The sequence below is a fragment of the Puma concolor genome, chromosome B4, assembly GCF_028749965.1.
Source record: "Puma concolor isolate L17-30 chromosome B4, mPumCon1.1.hap2, whole genome shotgun sequence".
NCBI lineage: Eukaryota > Metazoa > Chordata > Mammalia > Carnivora > Felidae > Puma > Puma concolor.
This window is the reverse complement of record NC_141673.1, coordinates 101,621,090-101,643,374: the sequence shown is the minus strand read 5'-3', so window position 1 is coordinate 101,643,374 and position 22,285 is coordinate 101,621,090. Positions and strand designations below refer to the sequence as shown.

At 52.8% G+C, this 22,285-nt stretch overlaps 2 protein-coding genes across 16 annotated transcripts in view; both read right to left on the bottom strand.

The window, feature by feature from the left end:
* Window positions 1-1,418, bottom strand: part of CHD4 (chromodomain helicase DNA binding protein 4) — a 30,232-nt gene extending 28,814 nt beyond the window's left edge. For all 8 annotated transcript variants that reach the window (XM_086714222.1, XM_086714223.1, XM_086714224.1 and 5 more), the window contains exons 1-2: window positions 1,261-1,418; window positions 208-385 (exon numbers count right to left, since the gene is read on the bottom strand). In XM_086714222.1, coding sequence (XP_086570348.1) covers window positions 208-307 — 100 coding nt within the window. In that variant the 5' untranslated portion in view covers window positions 308-385; window positions 1,261-1,418. The remainder of the gene's footprint in view (window positions 1-207; window positions 386-1,260) is intronic.
* An 8,497-nt stretch (window positions 1,419-9,915) lies between these two features.
* LPAR5 (lysophosphatidic acid receptor 5) lies at window positions 9,916-21,821 on the bottom strand. 8 transcript variants are annotated; one of them, XM_086714216.1, is made up of 5 exons: window positions 21,529-21,821; window positions 20,151-20,280; window positions 19,700-19,849; window positions 18,962-19,134; window positions 9,916-13,566 (listed from the first exon to the last, which is right to left on the bottom strand). In XM_086714216.1, exon 5 carries the CDS (start codon window positions 13,354-13,356, stop codon window positions 12,235-12,237), a length of 1,122 nt encoding a protein of 373 aa, XP_086570342.1. In that variant the 5' UTR covers window positions 13,357-13,566; window positions 18,962-19,134; window positions 19,700-19,849; window positions 20,151-20,280; window positions 21,529-21,821; the 3' UTR covers window positions 9,916-12,234. The 8 variants fall into 8 exon arrangements, with proteins under 8 accessions (XP_086570342.1, XP_086570344.1, XP_086570341.1 ...); XM_086714218.1 differs by having other exon boundaries at window positions 18,958-19,134; window positions 19,710-19,849; XM_086714215.1 differs by having other exon boundaries at window positions 19,710-19,849.
* Window positions 21,822-22,285: the final 464 nt, after the last annotated feature.

The following is a 22,285-nucleotide window of genomic DNA, read 5'->3' as shown; positions in this document are numbered from 1 at the left end:
TTGGTCCCAGAGCCCAGGAGGCACATGGCTTCCACCCCCTCCCACAAGAGCTCCGCAGAAGGGAACCACTCCCTTCGGATGCCCTCCACCTCAGACTCTGCACAGAGAAAGAGAGAGAGAGAGAGAAACTCAACCCTGCCTCACCAGAGTCGCTAGGGAGGGCCCAAATGCCTCCTTCCTGCCCTGGGCCCTTGGGGAAGATGTTACCTGGGTGGGGTGGGGGCAGGCTGTTGTTCAAAAGTGCATCCATATCCTCCTCCTCGCTGCCCGCCGAGCAGGGGGACGGGGAGCCCAGGCCCGACGCCATCCCCTTCCGCTCCCGGCCAGGGAATTGGCCCAGCTGCTCCTGCCTGCGGCCTGGGGCCCTCTACACTGGCCCGAGTCACTGTGCGGGGGAGGGGGGGAAGAAAGAGAGAACAGTCAGTGACGCGCACTGTCCCCCTCCCCCACACCCACCCGCTCTTTCCGCCCACCACCACCAGCGGCCCCCCCACCCCAGCCACCCTAGCAGGGCACCCGAACCACTCAGGCTGAACTTAGTTCCACACTCCTCGAGGGCAGCCCGGAAGCCGGCTCCCCAACTGGAGCCCCCCCAGATGAGCGGGAGCGACGCCCCCGAGGGCAGGCTGGTGCAGGCTTGGGGAAGGGAGAAACCGGGCTGGACCGAGCAGGGTGTGACGGGGGGAGGGGGTGTCCGAGTGGCCGCGGCGCGGGGGGGGCCGGGGGAGGCGGCAGGCAGCGAGGCGCTCGGGGACACAAGGTCACTTGGGGGTGGGGGGGCGCCTCCCTGCGCCTGGGGAGGGGCCAGTCCCCAGACAGGGCAGCTCTCCAAAGGCTGTCCTCTGGGACAAACTCAGGTTCTCCAGAGAAGCCGCGGGGCCGAGGGGGCGTGGAGGCTCAGGGCTCCAAGGGGCTGGAGATAGGGACGTGGGGGCCGAGGGAGCGCCCACCAGGCAGGGGGCCGGGCCACGTGTCCCGGGGGGCAAGTGAGCAAAGGGCGAGGGGGCGGGCGCCGGGCATTGTGGGAGACCAAGCCCGAGGTGGGAGTCGAGGGGAGCAAGACTCCGGCCGGCTTAGGGCGGGGGGAGGGTGGGGGGGGGCAGGGCGCCCTGCAGGCCAAGGAAAGGAAGGGTCAGCTCCTCCAAGCAGGGGGCGGTCCGCGAGTCCCGGACGTCTGAGGAAGGGGTGGGTGGAGGGATAAGCCTGGGGGCTGGTCGGGCTGAGAGGGGCGTCTCTTTGGGAACCCCGCGCTCTCCTCACCCCGGAGCCGCCGCAGGTCGCGCTGGGTCCGGCCCGGTGTCACTCCCGCTCCGGCTCCTCCTCGCCGCGGCCGAAGGGGGGAAAATGGCTCCGGCTCCGGCGTCGCCTCTTAAAGGGCCCGAAACACCGGCCGGGAAATCCCACCGCACAGGCCCCGCCCCCCCACGGACAGCCCATAATAACCTCAACCAACTCTAACCCCCCCTCCACTACCGCCACCCTCCTCCTTAGGTCTCCCGGGCAACCCCCGCCCCCTCGTCGCTCAGGCAACCACTGGCCACGCCCCCTTCGAGCGCGCGCGCGCGTGTCACCCGGGCAACCACCCACCTCCTGGCCATCCCATAATACACACGGACACCCCCCCCACACACACACACACCACCCCCCCCACACACGCACTCCATACACCTATATGCCAAGGCTGTTGACATCTCATAATATTGCAGACCTTTTGCAACTAACCCTTTCCCCACCTCAGACATCCCATAATAGCCACCCTTTGCCAACTTCTTCACTCTTGGCCCTAATGCTGACATCCCATAATAATTCGTCACCTCTCCTTTTCATGGCCATCCCATAATAAGCACCCCTCCCAGCACTTCAGCCTCACATCCCATAATATTCATCCCCATCCCCCACAGACATCCCATAATAACCACTCTTCATCCACCCCCAGTTTGATATCCCATAATAGTCAGAAACGCACCCCCCCACCACATTACAACAACGGACACTACGGCCTCCTCCCACACACATCCCGTAATAATCAGTTTCCTACTTTCTATACTGGCATCCCATAATAACCAACCCCCTAGCCTGCAGGGGCTGAGGGCAGCTCAGGCTAGGGTCTAGATCCTCACACCAGCACCCTCAGCCTTCACACATTTCATTCTAACTCCACAGCTCATGATAACCACTTCTCCCTGTCAAAGACATATCCCATAACGATCAGCACCCTACAGAGATGGTCATCTAATCTCCTTTCCTCTAACACTGGAAAGATATCCCGTAATTTTACTCCCCTACCCCACACCCTGATATCCCATAATAATGTCAAGGAGCCTGTGGTCCACCAGACATACTATAATACTCCTAGCACAACCCAGCCTCACATCCCATAATGCTTCATCTCCAGCCACCACCCCTATACCTTTCCAGCCAGGCATCCCATAATATTCATAGTCATACCTCCCCCACCTCCACTGGCTGTCAGTCTATTCTAACAACCAGAGCCACAAGGGTGAAGCAGGCTACCCACACTGCCCTGTGCCCGCCCCAACTTGTACACACCTTCATCCCTTTCTGGGCCAAAGCAGTATCCTGGCATAAAGCCTCTTGCTGTCTAGGACAAACCCTACCTTTCCTCATCTCACCATTTCCAGACACTCAGGAACTGAGAGTCAACCCAGGGTCCCACGCAATCCAACCAAAATCCAGTTATTCTCCAGATACTTACCTCCAGCTCTTAGTTTTGAGTAAGACCAATCAAATACCATGCTGGCCAAATGAGCCACTTAGATAAAGTTTAATTTACCCACAGCATCCCATAATAATTATAAACTCCTATTTTAGAAAGGAGTCTTTAGACTATTTCTCAACATTCCAGCAGTCCTCCTCCCACCTCACCCTGCCTCCCCCAGGTCAGGTGGTCCATTCATCAACACACGTGGGTCACTCCTATGGATGGACATTCCACCATAATGTGAAATGAGGATCCTTCTATATAGATACCAAGAGTCTAGACCTGCTTTCCCTCTACTCACTCACTGCTACTACTCATGTTCATCCAACAGACGTCGACAACTGTGTACCTAGTAAGGCACCAAGCTGGACACCATGGGGAATGCAAGGACCCCAGATGCCTCCCTCCAAGAAGTATAAATAATCCATCAAACTATGAGAGAAGATAGAATATCCGGTGTCCAGGAAGAACTACTGAGTGCTATTTCCCATTTCCTGTTACAGAGAATAAAACAAATCCCAACTGATCTCAGGAAAGATCAGATTCCAGGGTGGCTCAGTCAGTTTAGCATCCAGCTCTTCATTTCGGCTCAGGTAGTGATTTCATGGTTTGTGAGTTCAAGCCCCGAGTCAGGCTCTGGGCTGGCAGTGCAGAGCCTACTTGGGATTCTCTCTGTGTGCCTCTCTCCTGCTCTATCTCTCAAAATAAATAAATAAACTAAAAAAGAGAGAGAGAGAGAGAAGAGATCAGATCCCAGTAGAGGTTCTTAATAGTCCTTCTAGAGGGTGGAAGGTATTCCAAAAGGATTTACAATATAGATGGGTAATCAAGATATCTCCCATCTGTTCCCTACCAAACTAAGGGATTTTCATTGGAAAGCAATGTTCAACTATCCAGTGTTTCTAATACTGAAATCCTATAATATCATCTGCCCTCCTTTTTTTTAAAGTTTATTTTTATTTATTTTGAGAAAGATACAGAGAGCACGCAGGGGAAGGCCAGAGAGAGAGGGAGAGAGAATCCCAAGCAGGCTCCACACTCAGCACGGAGCTGGACGCAAGGCTGGAACTCATGAACCATGAGATCATGACCTCATCTTGTTGCAGCCTCATTCTCCATCCAAAAAAAAAAATCCCTTTGATGTGTAATATTCACCATCTTCCCTCCTCCCATGTACAAGTCAGCATTCCAGGATGCCTTCTTCATTCAATTTTGTCACAAGGTAGCCTTTCAACATATACCCTCCCCTTCCCTAATTGGGCCTGCAGGTACCTTGGGGACCCAGCCCTAGAAAGTCCAAGAGCCCAATCTTTTTTTTTTTAATTTTTTTTTCAACGTTTATTTATTTTTGGGACAGAGAGAGACAGAGCATGAACGGGGGAGGAACAGAGAGAGAGGGAGACACAGAAGCGGAAACAGGCTCCAGGCTCTGAGCCATCAGCCCAGAGCCTGACGCGGGGCTCGAACTCTCGGACCGCGAGATCGTGACCTGGCTGAAGTCGGACGCTTAACCGACTACGCCACCCAGGCGCCCCACCAAGAGCCCAATCTTAAAACCCTTTAGCTCTCAGAGAACCTGAACCCATAAACCTGTCACTTTGCCCTCTTTCTGATCCCCAGAGAACCAGGATCCAAGTGAAAATGAGTGTCCCATCACCACTGCCTGGCTGCTCTGAACCCCCAAGCCCGAGAGCATGTCTGTCTTTGCTTTCATATGCCTTTTTCACACAAATCCAAGACCTGTGGCAGTGGGACAGGTTGAAGAGAAACTTGAACTTCCTCCTAGGAGGGGCCTTCCTGATCAGACGTGAGTAGGATCAACCTCACACCATCTCTGTGTTGCCCTCCTAATCTCAACTTTCCTAGAGAAAGGGCCTGGCCAGAGGACTCTGCCCTCCTCCTGGAACCCAGGGCTGGAGATGTGGCAAGGACAAATAAATTCAGGAGAGACAAGAGCTTGCTTTAGGAAGTCAACATCCCTTTGTTTCTAAGCGGAGCACAAGTGATGCTGATACATCTTTCCACCAACTCCTGCCTGACTTAACTCCCTGGACAATCCTTTTGCCACATCCATGTGGTATGCGGACCCTTACCCCCATTCTGCAAAGCTGCCACAGTCTTCCTCATTCAATTCTCATGACACCAAGATTGGGCCCCATTCATTTGTGCAAATCCTCCCCCATGATTGTTCCGAGTACTAAAGATGAACCTTGTACTCATTTAGGGGAGAGGAGGGAGTTCTTTTAAGATACCATAATGTGGGTATACCTTCTTTTAACTCCTTTGTATACAGAGCTGCAAGTATCTACTGTGCCCTCCTCTCTCCCCTTTTCTCTAGGGGATCCAGCCTGCCTCTCAGCCTCAAACTCCCTTCTGTAATATCTCCATCTGCCCCACAGACTTTTCATCATATATATACCACATTACTACAATGATTCGTAATGTAAACCAGGAAGACAGTTTTATAACTGGGTAGTCACAGCTTTGTGCGTGATATAAACACTGATAGCTTTTGTCCCCCACAGCCCTCCCTGCCCCTATCCCTGCAAGTTCTACCCACTTATCCCCTTGTCATCTTACTCCCCACCTCTCCCTGCTACCGCCACAAGAATGTTAGAATCCCTTTCTCTCTTCTTGAATTCCAGAGAAGGCTGGGATGTGTGTGTTTATGTATTGCTTTTGTGGTCTTTATGCTTCTATGCTCCCCCACTCCCTACCCTGGCCCCATGCTACCCTTCCAGATAAATTATAAATAAACCACTAGCGTGATTGGCCCACAGAGACTAAGGGTGGGATAATCTCCTGATTAACGCACCCAGGGGGACAGCCTCTCTAGCTGGTTACCTTAGAGTTCTGTTTCCATCCCGTGGTACAGAAGAACCTAGAATAACACTCAGAGTGGGTTGTCCATGGAGTTTTCAGCACATGCTCTCTCTGCATCTCCGTTCTGTGTAAGCCCCAGAAACTCTGTACATAAGAGGTCTAAGAGACCAGTGTTCTCCTGCTTTATCAGAAAAGGAGTTTGGAAAGACAACATAGGGAAAAAAAAAAGCCACAGTGACAGTGCATTCTGATGGCTAGACAGGATGCAGGTCGCGCAGGGCTTGGGGGGCGGGGGGGGGGGGGAGAGCTGTAGTGACAGGCTAGGCATTTGCCCCTCAGAAACCAAGAGTCTCTGTTTCCTGGGTATGACTGCAAGGTTGCAAAGCCCCCCTGGCCCAACCCTGCTACCCGAGCTATGGTCCCAAGGCTCAAAATCCAGGAAGGCCAAGGGGGAGGAGAGTACTTGGGTACTGTGTTCACCCAGGAGCACGACTCCCATTGATGTGCCACACAGCCAGAACACCAGAACGCAGGCGTTCTCACCGCCAGCCCAGCTCTGCTGGCCCTGGACTCAGCGACCATGCAGCTCACAAGCTGCAAAAGGACCCAGGTGTCCAGGGTTCAAATTTGACCAGCTCCAGCCTGCCCCAGGGGCCCCTTCAAACATCTGTCACAGAAGAACCTCTCCAGCCAGTTACTCTTGCCAGGCCTCAGGTCTGGCTCCAGGGCTCACCCCACCCTCCACAGCTCCTTTCCCTCCCTCTTCCTTCCTTTCCTTCCCCACCCCCCACCCCTCCCCAGAGCTTCACCTACCCAGGACAGCCCCACCCAGCTGTGCAGGGCACATCCCATAATAATCCTTCTCCTTGCTAGCCCCCACCCCCCCCCCAAAAAAAGAGAGGCGGCCATCCCATAATAGCCACCCACAAGAGACATTCCGCGGTGACCGCCCCCTCCCTGCAGAGCTGCCGGGAGCAGCCATCCCATAATAGCTGGCCGCCTGTTTTACTGGTTACGGCTGTGGAGGGAGCTGGAGAGGAAATGGAGGGGAGGGGGGAGGGGAAGAGGATCAAGGGCCCCCACTTTGTGGAGGAAGAAGAGGGAGGAGAGTGGCCCAAGGGGATAGGAAGCCAAGGGGACACCGTGCAGGTGGGAGGTGTGGTCCACTGGCCACCACAGCCCTGCTTTGGGGCTTGCTCCCCATTCTCCAGGGGCTGCCTTTCCCCCTGAGCACCCTGGAGGTGTCTGCTAGTCAGGGGAGATGCCTAGGATGGGTTGAGGTGCTCAAAGTGTGTGCGTGTGTAGGGGGGGTGCATTTCAGGTGTTCCCCTTGGACCGTTTGAGAGAGAAGGCAGACCTTAGAGTGGATGGAAAGAGAGTAAGGGGTGGGGGGGCTGGAGAAGAGCTCCTCAGGCCCTCCCCATTCTGCACCACCATCCCATAATAATCCCCCCAGCCCCACTCCCCCTCCCACACACGACATCCCATAATATCTTCTGGAGAAGCAGTCCCCGCAGTAGGTACAAAGAGCTATCCCATAATATGCTCCCCCACCCCCACTCGCCACCCCCCCCAACTTGGCCCCCCCCTCAGTCACATGCAGCCGGTGCCATCCCCCGCTGCTCCCCCCTCTGGCCACCGAAGGCCTTGCCAGCCCATAATACTCTTGCCTCTGGTCGCAGGAGGCCTCCAGCCCATAATATTCCCTTCCACCACCACCCCCCCTTCCCGCCCCGCACCCCTTCCTCCCGCCTCCAGTTGGATCCGGGCCTCACCAGCCCATAATATTCCCCAGTCTCCTAAGGCTGTTCCAGCCCATAATACTCTCCCTGTCTCCTAAGGCCTCTCCATCCCATAATACTGCCAGACGCCTGACCTGTGGGCCAAACCCCAGCCCGTTCCACACATCGAGGCTGTGTCAGCGCCGCTGGTCTCCCTCCCTGTCCCTCCCTCCTCCCTCCTCGGCGCTTTCCCTCCCGGGCTCTCTCCCGCCCTCCTGCCCTAGGCCCCTCTCCGGGCCCCACCCTGTGCCTGCCTGGGCCCTTACTTCCCCTCCAGCCTCCTCTCTTGCCCTTTCTCCTTTGCTTGGTTCTTCGTCCCATGCCCCCTCTCCTCTCCCTTTCAGGCACTTTTCTACCCGAGACTCCTCTGTCTGTGGGATGGACATTATTAGGCCTAGTGGGGAGAGAGTGCCCCCAGAGGGCAACAGGCCAGTCACTGCCCCTGGAAACTGTCTACTTGACCTAGCACCATGGAAACTTGCCCAGCCTGCCTTGCCCACCCATCCCCTGGCCCTAGTTCTGATTGCTGGCAGAGCTCTGTCTGGGTGAGGATTCACCTTGGAGCCCTTACTGTCTTCCAGAAACACTCCCCTTGGGCATCACAAACACACTTTACCAATAGCATCTCCTCCCCACACTCCTGTTGAAAAGAGAGCTCCCCCTTATGGGATTTCTCTCAGGTGCCCTTCAAAGGTGATCTCATGGATCTCTCAACAACCCAACAAGTAGATACTATGATCCCCATTTCACAGAGGAGAAAACAGAGGTTCAGAGTGTTTAAGTGTCTTGCTAAAGTCACATTGTCAAGAAGTGACAGAGCTGAAATTAGTACCACCTAGGTTGGTTCGATTCTGAAGTTCTGAGAGCCTTTGTGTTCCCCAAGGCCTGTGTGAGAAACTGCACTTTTCAGTGCTATCTCCTCTGGAAAGGATATGGCACGGTGACCACCCAGCCTCCCTCTGTCTCAGGGTCTCCTAAGAGTGAAGAAGAAAGTCCATGTTGTGAGATTAAACACCCCCCCCCCCCCATTTCCTCCATGGGACCCCGGGTGGCAACCCAGTAGGAATTTTCCTCAAGATCGTTCAGGGCTGAGAGAGAAGCCTCTCTGCCCCTTTGGTACCCCTTACCTTGGCTGTGATTCTCCTGAATTTGTTTTATTTCAAGACCAATGATTGTGTGTCTACTCCCACCTACTCTCACCCTGTGGAGGGACCATCCAACAGAGGAGGCCGACTTTGAGGAGAACCAGGGGGAGGTCCCCTCTTCAGCTTAGTTGGCAGGCAATCAAGAGTGCTGCCTTGGAGATGTTGGGTACCTCCTGGCTGGGGGAGGGGAGTCACGGCCATCCTGCCTGGGTGTTCCACCAACTTGCTACTCCCTTCTGAAGCCTCGATGGGACGTATCTCAGGGCTCAGCACAACTGGAACCCTGAACAAGTCCAGTTCTCTGCACTGACACAGCGGTGTTGTGTTCTGCACAGGAATCTGAGGCAAGGGGAGGGGGAGGGGGAAGGTGTGCCGGAGGGTGAGTGGGTTAGGAGCAGGGAGGAAGTAGTGGGAAGAGGGAGCAGAGATGATACAGCAGACTTAGGGGGAGAGAAGTCATCAAGAGAGGTGGCCCGCATGAGGAGGGAAGGAGGAGTAAGGAACCCAGGGAGGGTGGATGTGACAGAGCCATGAGAAGGTGGGAAGCCCGAGAAAGGAGACAGACAGTGGAATGTACTGCAAAGAGTAGGAGTTTGGGAGCCAAATGGATACTGTGCCTCTTCCTGGGTGTGTGACCTTCAGACTGAAGCTTCTTTAGGACGTTTTGTTTGTGAAATGGGGATAATAATCGTCCCTAACTCACAGGGTTATTATAATTCTCAATCACTAAATAATAATATAATAACAAGCACTACACTGGGATCACCGCAAGTATTTTTAAAACTTGTTAATGCTCCTCTCTCTCCACCTAGGATGTTCTCATTTTCCTCATTTGGACTTTCCTAAACCTCAAAAACGGTGACTCTAGGACGTGGGGTGAGGGCTCTCTCTGGATTTCCCCATGTGTCACCTCCATCCTACTGCGCACTCAGTAATTGGAGAATTCTGTGAAAATGGCAGTGGCTACGGGTCTTCTTAAACTTCCCCAGCCTGTTATTTGTCAGGTTCTTCTGTTCATTCCTCCTCTGCCTGCCACATCTCCTTAATCTAGTCTTGCGTCTCTGTACTCATGATAGAAACTCTTTGGATGTGCTGAATATGGGGAAACAGTCCACCAGAACTTAGACACCCGAGATTTCACACTGGAGAGGACCCATTTCCATCCACCTCCACAGGCTATGGTCACACTTCTCTTCGACAATTTTAACAGCAGTCTGACCCGTCTTCCTTTCCCTTTAGATTCCCCTCCTCACTTCCCTACAATTTATCCCACACTGTTTGCCAGAATGAGCAAAACCCCACTCAGGAACCTTTACGGGCTTCCCACTGCCAACTAAATTAACTGCCAACACCTGACTCCCCATTCTTGAATCTTGTATTTTGAATGGTAGTTATTGACTTGTCTGTGCTCCCCCACTAGATACTAAACTACTCCACACCGAAATTCAACTGTTTATCATTCAACAAGTATTTATTGAGCACTTTTTTTGTTCCAGGAGCTGTTCTAGATGCTGGAGATACATCAAAGAACCAAGCAAACCAAAATCCCTGCCTCCAGGGACTTTACATCATACCTGGGGGGGTGGGGGGGGGGGGGCGGGGAAACAGACAAGAAATTATAAAAATTATAAAAATAAATAAGTAAATTATATAGAATGTTAGAAGATGCTTGCTATGTGAATTTTTGGTACTTTGGATTCCATTCACATATCAGAATATAAAAATACTCAAGTAATTTTTAACAACTGTGTTCAATCCAGTTCGGTTGGGTAGGGCAAAGTTCTGAGACTTTGGAATACAACCACGTTTGATGCTCCCAGGGCTGGGAGGGCATGGGTCTTGAGCCCTAAGGATGAAGCAAGATGGGTCAGGTGCTAACCATCAGGCCTCTTCTAGAGCAACCAGAGGGCCTGGTCCAGGGCTGTATCTTCGCACCTGATGGTGGAAGGCTCTACTTGAAAGCTATCACTGAGGAATCTGGGTCACTTCTCTGCTTTGGCCACCAGGGGTCATTTTACCCCTGTAAATCACCATCTGAAGCACTCGCTTAAAGACACACAAAAGGCTTGCTCCAAACTAAAACACACAGAGACACACACAGGAAAACCCTGACACTGTCTTTCTGTCTCTCTCAATCTCTTTCTCTCTCTCTCTCTCTCCGTCTCTCTTTCCCCCCTCCCACACACAGAAACATACATCATTGAGAGACACAGAGACAGAAATGCATACAGGACACACGCATGGCAGCAACTTCCTCGGTTACACAGAGTCTCAGGATGCCAACTCTGCAACCCCTCCCAGCCCAACTCCTGTAAAGAGGGAAGAAAACAGTAGGTGGCCCATGAACCAGTCTTCCATGTCCCTTGCCTCCAGCTTGCAAAGAACAGCCAGCCTATTCCTGTCCTCCCATTGCACTCTTTTTTCGCTGGAAAGTTCTTTCCTGGCTGTGGCAATAGTTCCTTTTTCCCTTCCCAGGGAGAGAGGAGCCCTGCCCCTCCTCAGAGTGTTTGTGTGACTAGTTCACCCCCACCTCAGGGCTGCCACTCCAGGAAGTCCAGGGTGGTGTTACACTGGGTGTGCAACTCCCACCTGCAAACCCTCAAGCCTTCTGGACTACAATTAGCAATTGATTTGCCCAAGTATTGCCCTGTCCCTGGTAGTAATAAAAAGTAATGTATGTATATGCCCTGGGAAGAAGTTACACGTGAGCTCTAATACTGGCTCTTTAAGGATGTCCACAAGGTCAAAGTTATTTTTGGAATCCTGCTTCTCCCATCATGTCATTTGTTCTTTGCATTCTCATCTCTCACAGGTATACAGTGGAGTTTTCCAGAGGCTTCATGAAATGTGATGACATTATTGCTCTCACAGCTAATGGAAAGTGTGCTTGTGTGTTTCTGTCGTTAACACTCGTGAGTTCTAATTTCTGTTATGGTTAAGTCTCAAAAGAATAAAGTGCAAGCAAAAGCCCTTTGGAATCCTTGAGTTGTTAAAGGGTCTGGGAACAAAGTTTAAGAACTGCTACTTTAGTACAAAGAATTTTCTCCTTAATTCTAGATGATGCACCAGAGGCAGAGAGAGAGAATTTAGGACCTAGAGTGGAGGCAGTCTCAAAAGCGGTGTGGAGTGGACAGAGACAGGTGAAAAGGGCTACAGGGACTGGATCTGGGGAAAAAAATACCCTCCAACACACAGTTTTGTCCTGCCCCCAACCACCCCACTTTGGGTGCCAGGTCCAAATTGTTACAAGTCACTAACCAACAAGGAAACCAATTCTGTCTGTATCCATTAAACTCCGTATCGTTGAGTTTACTCGGCAAGGAAAGTTCTGGGCAAGGGAAGCCCAGGTGGAAATGAGGGTGGGTGGCACCTGAGGTCCTAAGACTACTGTGGTGGCTGTAAATCCAGGACACCCACTTTCTGCTCCATCTCCCAGCTCTCAAGAGTGTTTCATGACCACGCCAAGGGCATGCCATCCAGTCATCTGCCTCTGCATTGGGAAAGCTCACAGCTTCACTTCCTAGGGACTGGGGAAGGGGTCCGGCCTCAGGCTCACCGTCACCACCAAATTAAAGAAGGCCATTAGCACAGCGCTCCTCCTTCCCAGGCTCCCCACACTTTGTTCTTTTCTGCATTTCTGGGCGGGAGTTGCCTTCCAGAAGTCCCAAGTGCCCAATCCACTTCCCTCGTGTACACACCCTAATGCGTGTCAGCGGCGAGGGGGTGAGAGGTGGGGGTGACCGAGCGATGGCATGATGTGCTGTCAGAGGGCCGAATCCTCGGGGAGCTGGGTTAAGGGTGTCCCCACGTTGGAGGGCCTGAGCAGCCCCTGTTCGGCGGTAGCCGGGGTGGTGATGCAAGTGGTCTCAGTGGGCTGTTCGGCGAGCGCCCCCTGAGCCCCGTTGGTGGCCAAGGTCCTGGCGCGGTTCGGAGTGCCCAGGCCTCGCAGGGTGTTGCGGAAACCCTCGGCGCTGAAGTAATACACCAGAGGGTCTAGCACGCAGTTGGCGCCGGCCAACAGCACCATCACCATCAGCACCCCGCGCACCCGATCGCAGACCTTGCTGTTCGCCGCCACCAGGTTGCCCCGCAGCAGCCCGTACACCGCCAGCGTGGCGTTGTAGGGCACGAAGCACAGCAGGAAGATGACGAGGTTGGCCAGCAGGAGGCGCACGGTCTTCCGCCGCCGCTGGCTCTGCGTGGCGTCGGGCCGCGCCAGGGTCCAGAAGACCCGGCCCGACGAGTAGAGCACCGCCACCAGGGGCAGCAGGAAGCCCAGCGCCTCGGCCAGCAGCACGAGCGGCAGCAGCCCGCCCTTCCACAGCCTGTCGCCGAAGCTCTCGAAGCACAGGCGCACCTGGCCGCCGCCGTAGCTGCAGGACGAGGGCCTGTGCACCAGGACGGTGGGCACGGCGAACACGAGGATGAGCGCCCACACTCCCAGGCAGAGCAGCCGCGCCACGCGGGGCCGCCGCAGGTGGCGCAGCCGCAGCGGGTGCACGATGGCCGCGTAGCGGTCCACGTTGATGAGAGTCAGGAAGATGCAGCTGCCGTACATGTTCGTCTGGAAGATGGCGCCCGCTGTCTGGCACAGGAGGTCGGAGAAGGGCCAGTAGTGCAGGGCGTAGTAGGAGATGCGCACGGGCAGCGAGAGGGTGAAGAGCAGGTCGCTGGCCGCCAGGTTGCACATGTACACGCTCACGACGGAGTGCACGCGCAGCGCGCGCAGGAAGACCCAGAGGGCCAGCGCGTTGAGGGGGAGCCCTGCGGCCAGCACCAGGCTGTAGGCCACCATGTGCAGGCGGTGGGTGGGCCGGTAGTCGGGGCACGGGGGAACAGAACCGTTGGCAGGGGGAACAGAACTGTTGGTAGAGTTGGGCAACATCGTACCGAAGTGTGGGGAGGAGCTAGGCTGGGGGCATCATGAGGCACACTAGGACCCTGGCATCGCGTTCATCTCCAGGGCGGGGCCTGGAGGCCGCACAGAGAGAGAGCCCCAAAGCAAGCAGGGCATGGGAATGTGGGCTATGGCTGCGGAGCAGATGGCTGCCAGGGGTTGGATGCTTTGGGTCACGGCTTCACCAGCAGTGGAGACCTGGAATAGCAAGGGAAGCCAAAGTCAAGAGTATGCAAAGACAGGGTAGAAGTCACAAATGTTTATCTAGCTAACTTGGCTGGCCTCTTGGGTCTTTCCCCCACCTTCCATCCGGCCAGAATAGCTTTCTGCAGGAAGGCTGTGTAGCACAGTGTTAAATGCCCAGTCTCTGGAATCAGACTGCCAGGGTTTAAATCCTGGTTTTGCCAGCTTGCCTAGCTTTGTCCTCAGAAAGGTGACTTAATCTCTCATTTTCCTTACCTGGGGGGAAAAAGAGGGGGTCCCTTACGTCATGAGGTTGTTAGATGAAATGAGATATGTGTAAAGTGCACAGGTTGCTGTTATTATCAAATAACATTGCTCCCTTCCTTTCTGTCTTCTACAGATGTTTACTGAGCCTTTAGAAGGTTCCAGGCATGTTCAAAGCACTGAACAAAATGAAGGCCTTGCTTGCCCCCATCTGCCTTACATTCCATTGAGGGGAGACAGATAATAAAGTGCAAGTAAATAGGTATTATGTCAGATGGTGAGAATTATGATGGAGCACCTCTCCTGGAACTCCCCAGCTCTGCTGGCTCCCAGTTATCTAAAGAATAAAGTTCAAACTCCCCAGTGCAGTACAAAATCCTGAGCCTCACTCATTACATCACAGTTGCTCCTGTGTACGCTGGGTTTGTGGTCAGAGGTTCAGCTTGTGTGACCTCTCTCAGTTTTTTCATCCGTAAACTGGGGATAATAACACAAAGGGCTCTCAAAGGCGGATCACACATCAGCATGGTCCTGCCAGGCAGGGGAAGGTTGTACTTTTCCAAGTGTTCCCTGGAGGATCTGACTAGGGAGCTTCCCAAATGGGGTCTGTGATGGATGGATGTTTGTTTTTGTTTGTTTTTTTTTGGGGGGGGGTTGTTTAAGTTTATTTTATCTTTGAGAGAGAGAGAGAGAAAGAGGGAGAGAGCAAGTGGGGGAGGGGCAGAGAGCGAGACAGAGGATCCGAAGCAGGCAGAGAGCAGCAGAGCCCAGTGTGGGGCTCAAACTCATGAACTGCGAGATCACGACCTGAGCTGAAGTCAGACACTTAGCCAACTGAGCCACACAGGTGCCCCAGAAGGTGTTGTTTTAATGAGGGTTCAGAGGGGACCCTAAGTCCAGAAAGCGTGACAGTGGGGCGAGGAGGTACCGAGGGCATTGCCGAGGCTGCTGGAGAGAGCAGACCACAGCAGCCACAGTGCTCAGGCAAAAGCTGGTGGACAACGGATATGGCCAGGAGGTAGAGGAGTCAGAGGGACAGGAGATGGTCACAGGATCCCACCCTCCTTAATGTCCTAATGCCACAGAAGCTACTCCTCCCTCTTTAACGCCCAAATGCCATCTTTTGGGCGGGGGGCTGAAATACACAGAACTTCAAAATTACCATTTTAACTGTCTTTAAGTATACAATTCAGTGACATTAAGTACACTCACAATGATGCGTGATCGTCACTGCTACTTCCAGAACTTTTTCATCATCCCAAACCACTCTATACCCATTAAATAATAACTGCCTATTCTCTCCCCACACTCTCTCCAGCTCCCGGTAACTTCTATTCTACTTTCTGTCTCCAGGAATTTGCCTACTCTATTTGAATTAGTGTTTTCATTTTCTTTGGGTAAATACCCAGCAGTGGAATTACTGGATTATACGGTAAATTATTTTTAATTACTTGAGGAACCTCCATATTCTTTTCCAGAGTGGCTGGACCAATTTACATTCCCACTAACAATGCAAGAGGGTTCCTTTTTCCCCACGTTCTCGCCAGAATTTCTTATTTCTTGTCTTTTTGATACCAGCCATTCTGACAAATGTAAGGTGATATCACATTGCTTTGAGATTGACTTGCATTTCCCTGATGATGAGCGACGTGGAGCATCTTTTCATGTGTCCACTGGCCATCCGTATGTCTTCTTTGGAAACGTGTCTACTCAGGTCCTCTGCCCATTTTTAAAAATAGATTACTTGGTATTTTGGTGTTGAATTTGCCTATCCTAGGTTCCTCGTATGAGTGGAATCATATAGTATCTGTCCTTTTCTGTCTGGCTTATTTCACTTCACATAAAGTTTTCAAAGTCCATCCATGTTGTAGTATGTATCAGAATTGCAATCTTTTTTTTATAGCGGAATAATATATGCATAAATTGTTTTTAATCTATTCATCTGGCAATGGTTACTTGGAATTTTATACGTTTTGGCTATTGTGAATAATGCTGTGAACGTGGGGTCCACATGCCATCTGAGGGAGCAGGGTCATCTGGAGACCCTGAGCAATTATTCCAAGATACTGGATTTATTCCTTTCAAAAGAAACTGCTTAAATTCTTTTTTTTTTAAGATTTTATTTTTAAGTAATCTCTACACCCAACCTGGGCTCAAACTCACAACCCCGAGATCAAGAGTCTCCTGCTCCACCAACTGAGCCAGCCACGAGCCCTGGAACTGCTTAACTTCCTGCATGGAACCAAGTTGTAAACCTGACTCTAAGAGTTTTCTTGTGGGTTTTTTGCTCATTTGTTCTCCCCCCAACTACGACTACCAGCAGTTTAAGACTTGTGAGAGGTCTCGTAGAATAAAGGAAATAAACGTTTCCTCTGCAAAATACCCATTTCAACAATGAAAATAATACTACGGGGGGATGAAACACACAGAAAGGCAATGAAATGAGACTCTTTCCCTGACCCATGCCCCCCCCCCCCCCATGCTTCTTTGCTCCGGTCACACCAAGCTAATGATAATTGGGCACATGCCTTTTGCACGTGCTCTGCCTCCCATTCCCCAGCTGGCAAAGTCAATCACTTCTTAGGACTCCGGAAAGCCTTGCCTGACTCCCTCCCTCCCCACAGGGCAGCTGTAGTTCCCTCACAGGTGCTTCCACTCTGCGCACGGGTTTCCCTTGAGTGTCCCACCTGTATTGTAATTAGCTGTTCTTGGTCTGCCCCTCCCACTAGACTGTGAGCTCTTGGAGGGAGGGGCTGCGGACTGGGACTTAGTCATCGTTGTAGTCCGAGCCACTACCTCAATACATGTTGTGTGAAAATTGTTAGCGATCATTTACTGACCATCCGCCACATCCCGGGGTATTTTAGGCGCCTCGTCTTTATTCCTTCCAACAGTCCTTTGACTGTTCATCTTGATTTTTACGGGAAAGGAAACAGAAGCTCTAGAGCTCCGGTTGGCATTCAAACTCAGGATTCCAACCCAGCTCCAAGCTGCCCCGCTGCTTGCAACAAGAGTGGATGGTTGGATGTGAGGACGCATGTTGCACGGAGCACTTGGTCTCTTAGCCCATGAGAAATCTGTGCCCATAGGGGCGCCCAGGGGGCTCAGCCGGCAGAGGGTCCAACTTCAGCTCAGGTCATGCTCTCGCAGTTCGTGGGTTTGAGCCCCAAGTCGGGCTCGCTGCTGTCAGTGCAAGAGCCCGCTTCAGATCCTCTGTCCTCCTCTCTCTCTCTGCCTCCTTCCCTGCTCATGCTGTCTCTCTAAAAATGAATAAACATTAAAAAGAAAAAGAAAAAAGAAATCTGTGCCCACAAATAAATTGTGTTTACTTCCTTATTTGCCCAGGTACAATATATACTTTTTAATAGCCCACTTTTTCTCGACTTTCAAACACTGGTAACAGAGTCCTCTTGTTTTCACGCACACACACAAGTGTGCCCCTCCTTAGGATGTCCTCTTACCTACTTAAGCACTTAGTTTGCTGCCTTGAACTCCTCCGGTTGTTTTATGTGTGTTTATTTGATTCCATTATCCCCACCTAGATGGTAAGGTCATTGGGTGGGGCCCTATCTTCCATCGCTTTATTCCCAAGCTCACTCACACTTCAGTCTCTGCTTAGCAGGCCCTTGTGACATTCATTGGCCCCCTGGAAGGAAATCTGCCCCCACCCCCAATGTCCACCCATCCTGTAATCTTGCTGCAATATCTTTTGTATCAATCAGTCAACCGCTTATCACACTCCTATCTTGTCCAGGTGTCTAACTCACTTAGTAAAGGACCATGTCCCCTAAAAGGCCTGTTCGGGAACAGCCCGCATTAAAATTTCAAAAACAGTTTACACTATAACTACAGTAACACTTTATCATTCTGAACCATTGCTTGAAGAATCAATAGCTTCTTACAACTGGGAGGCACATGCCTGACAATGAATGAGTGAATGAGTAATTATTTTCCAAGAATCCCAAGTATTTCTGTCAATAAAGTTACAATGTTAAAGAGACCATAAGGTACTAGGTGAGCTTCTGCTTAAAGGTACAGTTAGAGGGGTGCCTGGGTGGCTCAGTTGGTTAAGCTACCAACTTCGGCTCAGGTCATGATGTCATGATCTCGCAGTTTGTGGGTTCGAGCCCCGCGTCGGGCTCTGTGCTGACAGCTCAGAGCCTGGAGCCTACTTCAGATTCTATGTCTCCCCCTCTCTCTACGCCTCCCCTGCTCACACTCTGTGTCTCTCTGTCTCTCAATAATAAATAAACATTAAAAAATTAAAATAAAATAAAGGTACAGTTAGAGACCCATCAAGCAGATGGTTATGCCTTCATTACTGAATTCCAAAGTGGAGAAGTCCTTTCTGTCAAAAAGTCACCCCTTTCTAACAGACACACACACACAATGGCCCAAGCTGGGTGTTGAGAGGCTGCCAGGCCCTGCCCTGGTCCCCACCCCATCTGCCTGCTTCCCTGGGGCTCCTGTCAGTGGAGCTGAATGGGCACAGTGCCAGGCCAGATGGCAAAGATGGGAAAAACTGCCAAAAAGAAGGCAAACAGGAAATGGAAGGAGGGCTCTAGCTGGTGGGGGGGGGGGAGGGGCAGCCCCAGGATCTCTCCCCAGTCCTGCCTTGAGAAAGAGGTCAGGTTGTGGGGGAAACGTAGGAAGCAAAAACAGCAGCTGCCCCAGAAAAAAATGAACACTGGGGCTCCGTTTCACCAGAGAGGAGGAGGGACTGGGAGGCCCACATAATCTTAGTAACCTCAACACGCACGGATGTGGTAACAAGCATACCACTACGCACACGTGCATGTGCCAAGGACACAGAGAGGTGTAGGTACACTAGGAGATGTGCACACGAGATCCCTCGTAACATACAAATCACTATACGCCCACACCCTCTCCCACACAAGTATGTGCATGTGTGGAGGCACGGACAACTGGGCCAGAGGAGGAAGAGTAGACCCAGCCCTTGCCTTAGGGACAATATTCTTACACATCCAGACGTACAGAGTCAGGCAGCCTCAGGAGCACATACCCATGCAGAGGTGCACAAATAGATCCCAGGGCCAAGACACTGAGGGGCAAAAAGGGACCCTGCATATGGAGGCCCCGGGAACTGGCCATTCCACACCACCCGCCCTCCACACCACTCACACACCAGACCGTGGACGGCCACTTTCCTCCTCCCTCGGTCTCTTTCAGCTTCCTGTGGGCACATCCAAGGCCCAGGCTCCTTAGGTCCTCTAGTCCTCTTGGACCTGTTCCATTGCCCTCTGAGCTGGGCTGGGCGCTGCTCTTTGCTGAGATAAGCCAGAGGGGCAGAGCTATTTTCTGCCAGGCAGGAAGTGAGAATGTGAGTCAAAATGGGCAGGAGGCTAGGTCATGGCCATTCCTCCCTGTTCTCCACGCAACCTGCCCGTGCTATCCACCCTTCTGGCGGCTGACCAGCCATGCAGAGAGGGCTGAAGAGAAAGGAATAGGTGATCCCAGACAGTGATGGGGGCAGGGCGGGGAAGAGAAATAACTCCTCTTTGTCCAGACTCCTCCTGTCCGCCACACTCCCCGTGCGCACCCCCCTTGTCCCTCTTGCATATCCACCAAATGCCTTGCTCTCTCTGTCTCCTCTTTTTAGTAATTCACATCCTCCAGAAGTTCGAAAAGAAGGAATCTCAGATCTCCTCCTCCTTGCCCCGGAAGATCCGTTCTAGAATAGCCCCAAACCTCATTTTCGATGCCAGAGGCCACAGCTGGGAGTCATGGCCAGCCAGTGTGTCCCACCCCTACACGGTGTGGGTTCTGACCATCCTGTCGGCTAAGTCCACTTCTGCTGTTGTGTGCAGGCAACAGTAGGAGGATGTACCCTTTACCCACAGACATGCTTAATTGTAAATTATACCTCTTACTACCTGAATGTTCGCGCTCCTCCAACGGGTCCAAACTATGCTGGAGCCTCCAGCAGAAGCTTAACAAAGTCTGAAGGCTTTGTGAAAAGCTCTGTCCTGGAGCTGCTTGGAGGACACAGATGAATCGTGCTCATCTGAGGGGTCTGTGGTGTGGAGATAGTACAGTGTCACCAGGCTCAGTGGACAGCCTCTTCCTACCCGAGGGGCCACATTCTTCTCAAGGAGAAGAGCCTCAGGCACAGGCCTCCAGGGGGGAGTTGGGTCCTCTTTCCATCATCCCTCCTCCTCTTCCAGGCCTGCCCTGCTTTCTCCAGCCCAAATTCTTGCTCCAGCCTTCCACCCCCCTGTTCCCCCCCTCGCTCCCCCCGCCACCCCCCCACCCCTGGCTTCCCCATCTGATATCATTCTCAGCCACGTCTTCTCCCCCTCCCTGGGTATTCTGACCTCCTGTCTCCCATTCTTCTCTGGGAAGCAGCAGAAAGCAAAGGTGGCCTACAGCTCAGTAATTCATTTCCCCCTGTGTGTGGATGTCACCTCACCACCTGCACATCTCCCTCCACCCTGCTTTCAAGAGCTGGAAAAACAGGAAATAAAGTTACAATCCAGAGAAGTCACTCAGACCGGCTCAGCCCTATACGGCCCTACACTCGGAGTAGTCTATATGCATCTTACCCTTGCTTTGGGGGCTGGCTGGGTCCTGCCCCCTCAGAGAAATCTGGAGCCCTTGGGCATCTTTGACCTTGCTCTGACCTCGGGAGGCATTTGTGCACCCCGGCTTCCCCCCTCCCCTCCTTCTCCGGGTGCCCGGGCATACAAGGCATCTATGTGGCTGGGGCACAGGCTAGAGGGCAGCAGGCTAGAGAGGGCTGACAGCCTTAGGCAGAAACAGCAGGAGCTGGGCTCTGGTGCCTCCCGGGAAGTGAGGCTTACAGGTATGAGTGAGTTTCTATTTTCCCCCCAATCCTTACCTCCATCTCCCCCTGGGTCTAAGACTTACTCGGCCTAAAAGGAGCTCAAGATACAACCTGGTGGGAGGTCCCCCCCCCAAACACAGGTAATAGGTAGGCAGTTGCCCTTAGTAGTATGATACGAGGGTATCATAAGGCCTTGCCGACCCTCAAATATTTCCCCCACCTGTGCTCAATATCTGAAATTTCATCCCCTTCATGCCACTCATGAGTCGCATTCTATCAGAATTCTAGGGACATTAGAGACCATCTCATCTAATCTTCTCATATAGAAGACGAGCGCACCGGGTTAAGGTGGTGTTTCTCAAAGCCCCATTAAAACGCACCTTGGTTAGCTGGGAAGGATAACTAGGAGAACACATCTGTGCCAGTGAGCCCATTAGTGGAGTCCGATAAGTTGAGTTCATTGTCATCTAGCAGAGGGCCCGGCCTCGGAGGGTGAGCGGGGGGTTAAGTTATCTGAGGGTGGGGAAGGGCTGGACGCCCCCCACCAGAGAGCCCTCCTAAGTGGCCGTGGGAAGCCCAATGTTCAGCATAATGGTGGGGACCTAAAGTGTGAAGGGGAGGTCACATCTCCCCCAGGATGCCCCAGTGTAGGGGCTTCAGACTTCAGAGGGGGCACTCCTGGGTGTGCCAAGCGTGGTGGCTGTCTCCCCTGGCTTGGCCCCAAAAGGCCTGTCTGCCTGAGGCAGCCCCTTTTAGCTTTTTACTCTATTCAAAGAGGTTTTCCAGGGCCCATGGCCCACCCTCATCTCCATCCCACCCACAAACCCCACTCTGAAGGAGGGATGCTCCCCATCGTGCCCCCTACGAAGTTCAATCCCCTCCCCCCCCGCCCTGTGACACCCCCATACCTGTGTTCCCTGTGGCTTCCGCTGCCTGCTCTGAGCTGGGCTGGGCTGGTAGGACCTGCTCCTGAGGTGGGTGGGGACACACTCTCCTGGCAGATCTCAGCAGGTCCCAGCTCCTTGCACTCACCCAACCCCACACACGGGACCGGGAGAGAGAGGAAGCAGCGCCCTAAGTGGCCTTCGGAGGTGGCCAGAGAAGAAATCCCAGCAGAGAATGGTACTTAATCCAGCCCCAACCCTTGCCTATTAATGATTCCCCCCACCCATTGCTCACACACTCCCTAGCTTCCGGGAAGCTTAACTGGCACACCCACTCACTGATGCTAGATGACTAACCCACCAACCTCTCACTGTACTCACCAGTTCCCCCTGGGTGTCTCTTTCTCTTTTGGGTTCCAGCAGGCGGTTTCGCTCTATCCACTCATGGCCATCCCCCACCCTGCCCAGGGCCATTCCACCCTGCTTCTGTCTGGCTCCCTCAGGCTGTGAGCTCTGAGGGCTGGGGGACAGTCCCTCGTCTCTGTGCCCTCTGGCTGAGCCCCTTGTCTTCTGTATCAACAAGGCTAGGCATGTTGTCCATGCTCAATACACAAAAACGAGTTAAAGTTTTTGAGTGGTAGGTGAAAAAGGATGTCGTAGTCAAATAAGTCTGAGACACACCAGACTGAACAGGTTTCTCTGTTACAGGGCTTCTCAGAGCCTTTAACATACCATAAAAAGATTGACCATGTGCTCATAATTGAAGCGGATGAAGGTGCAT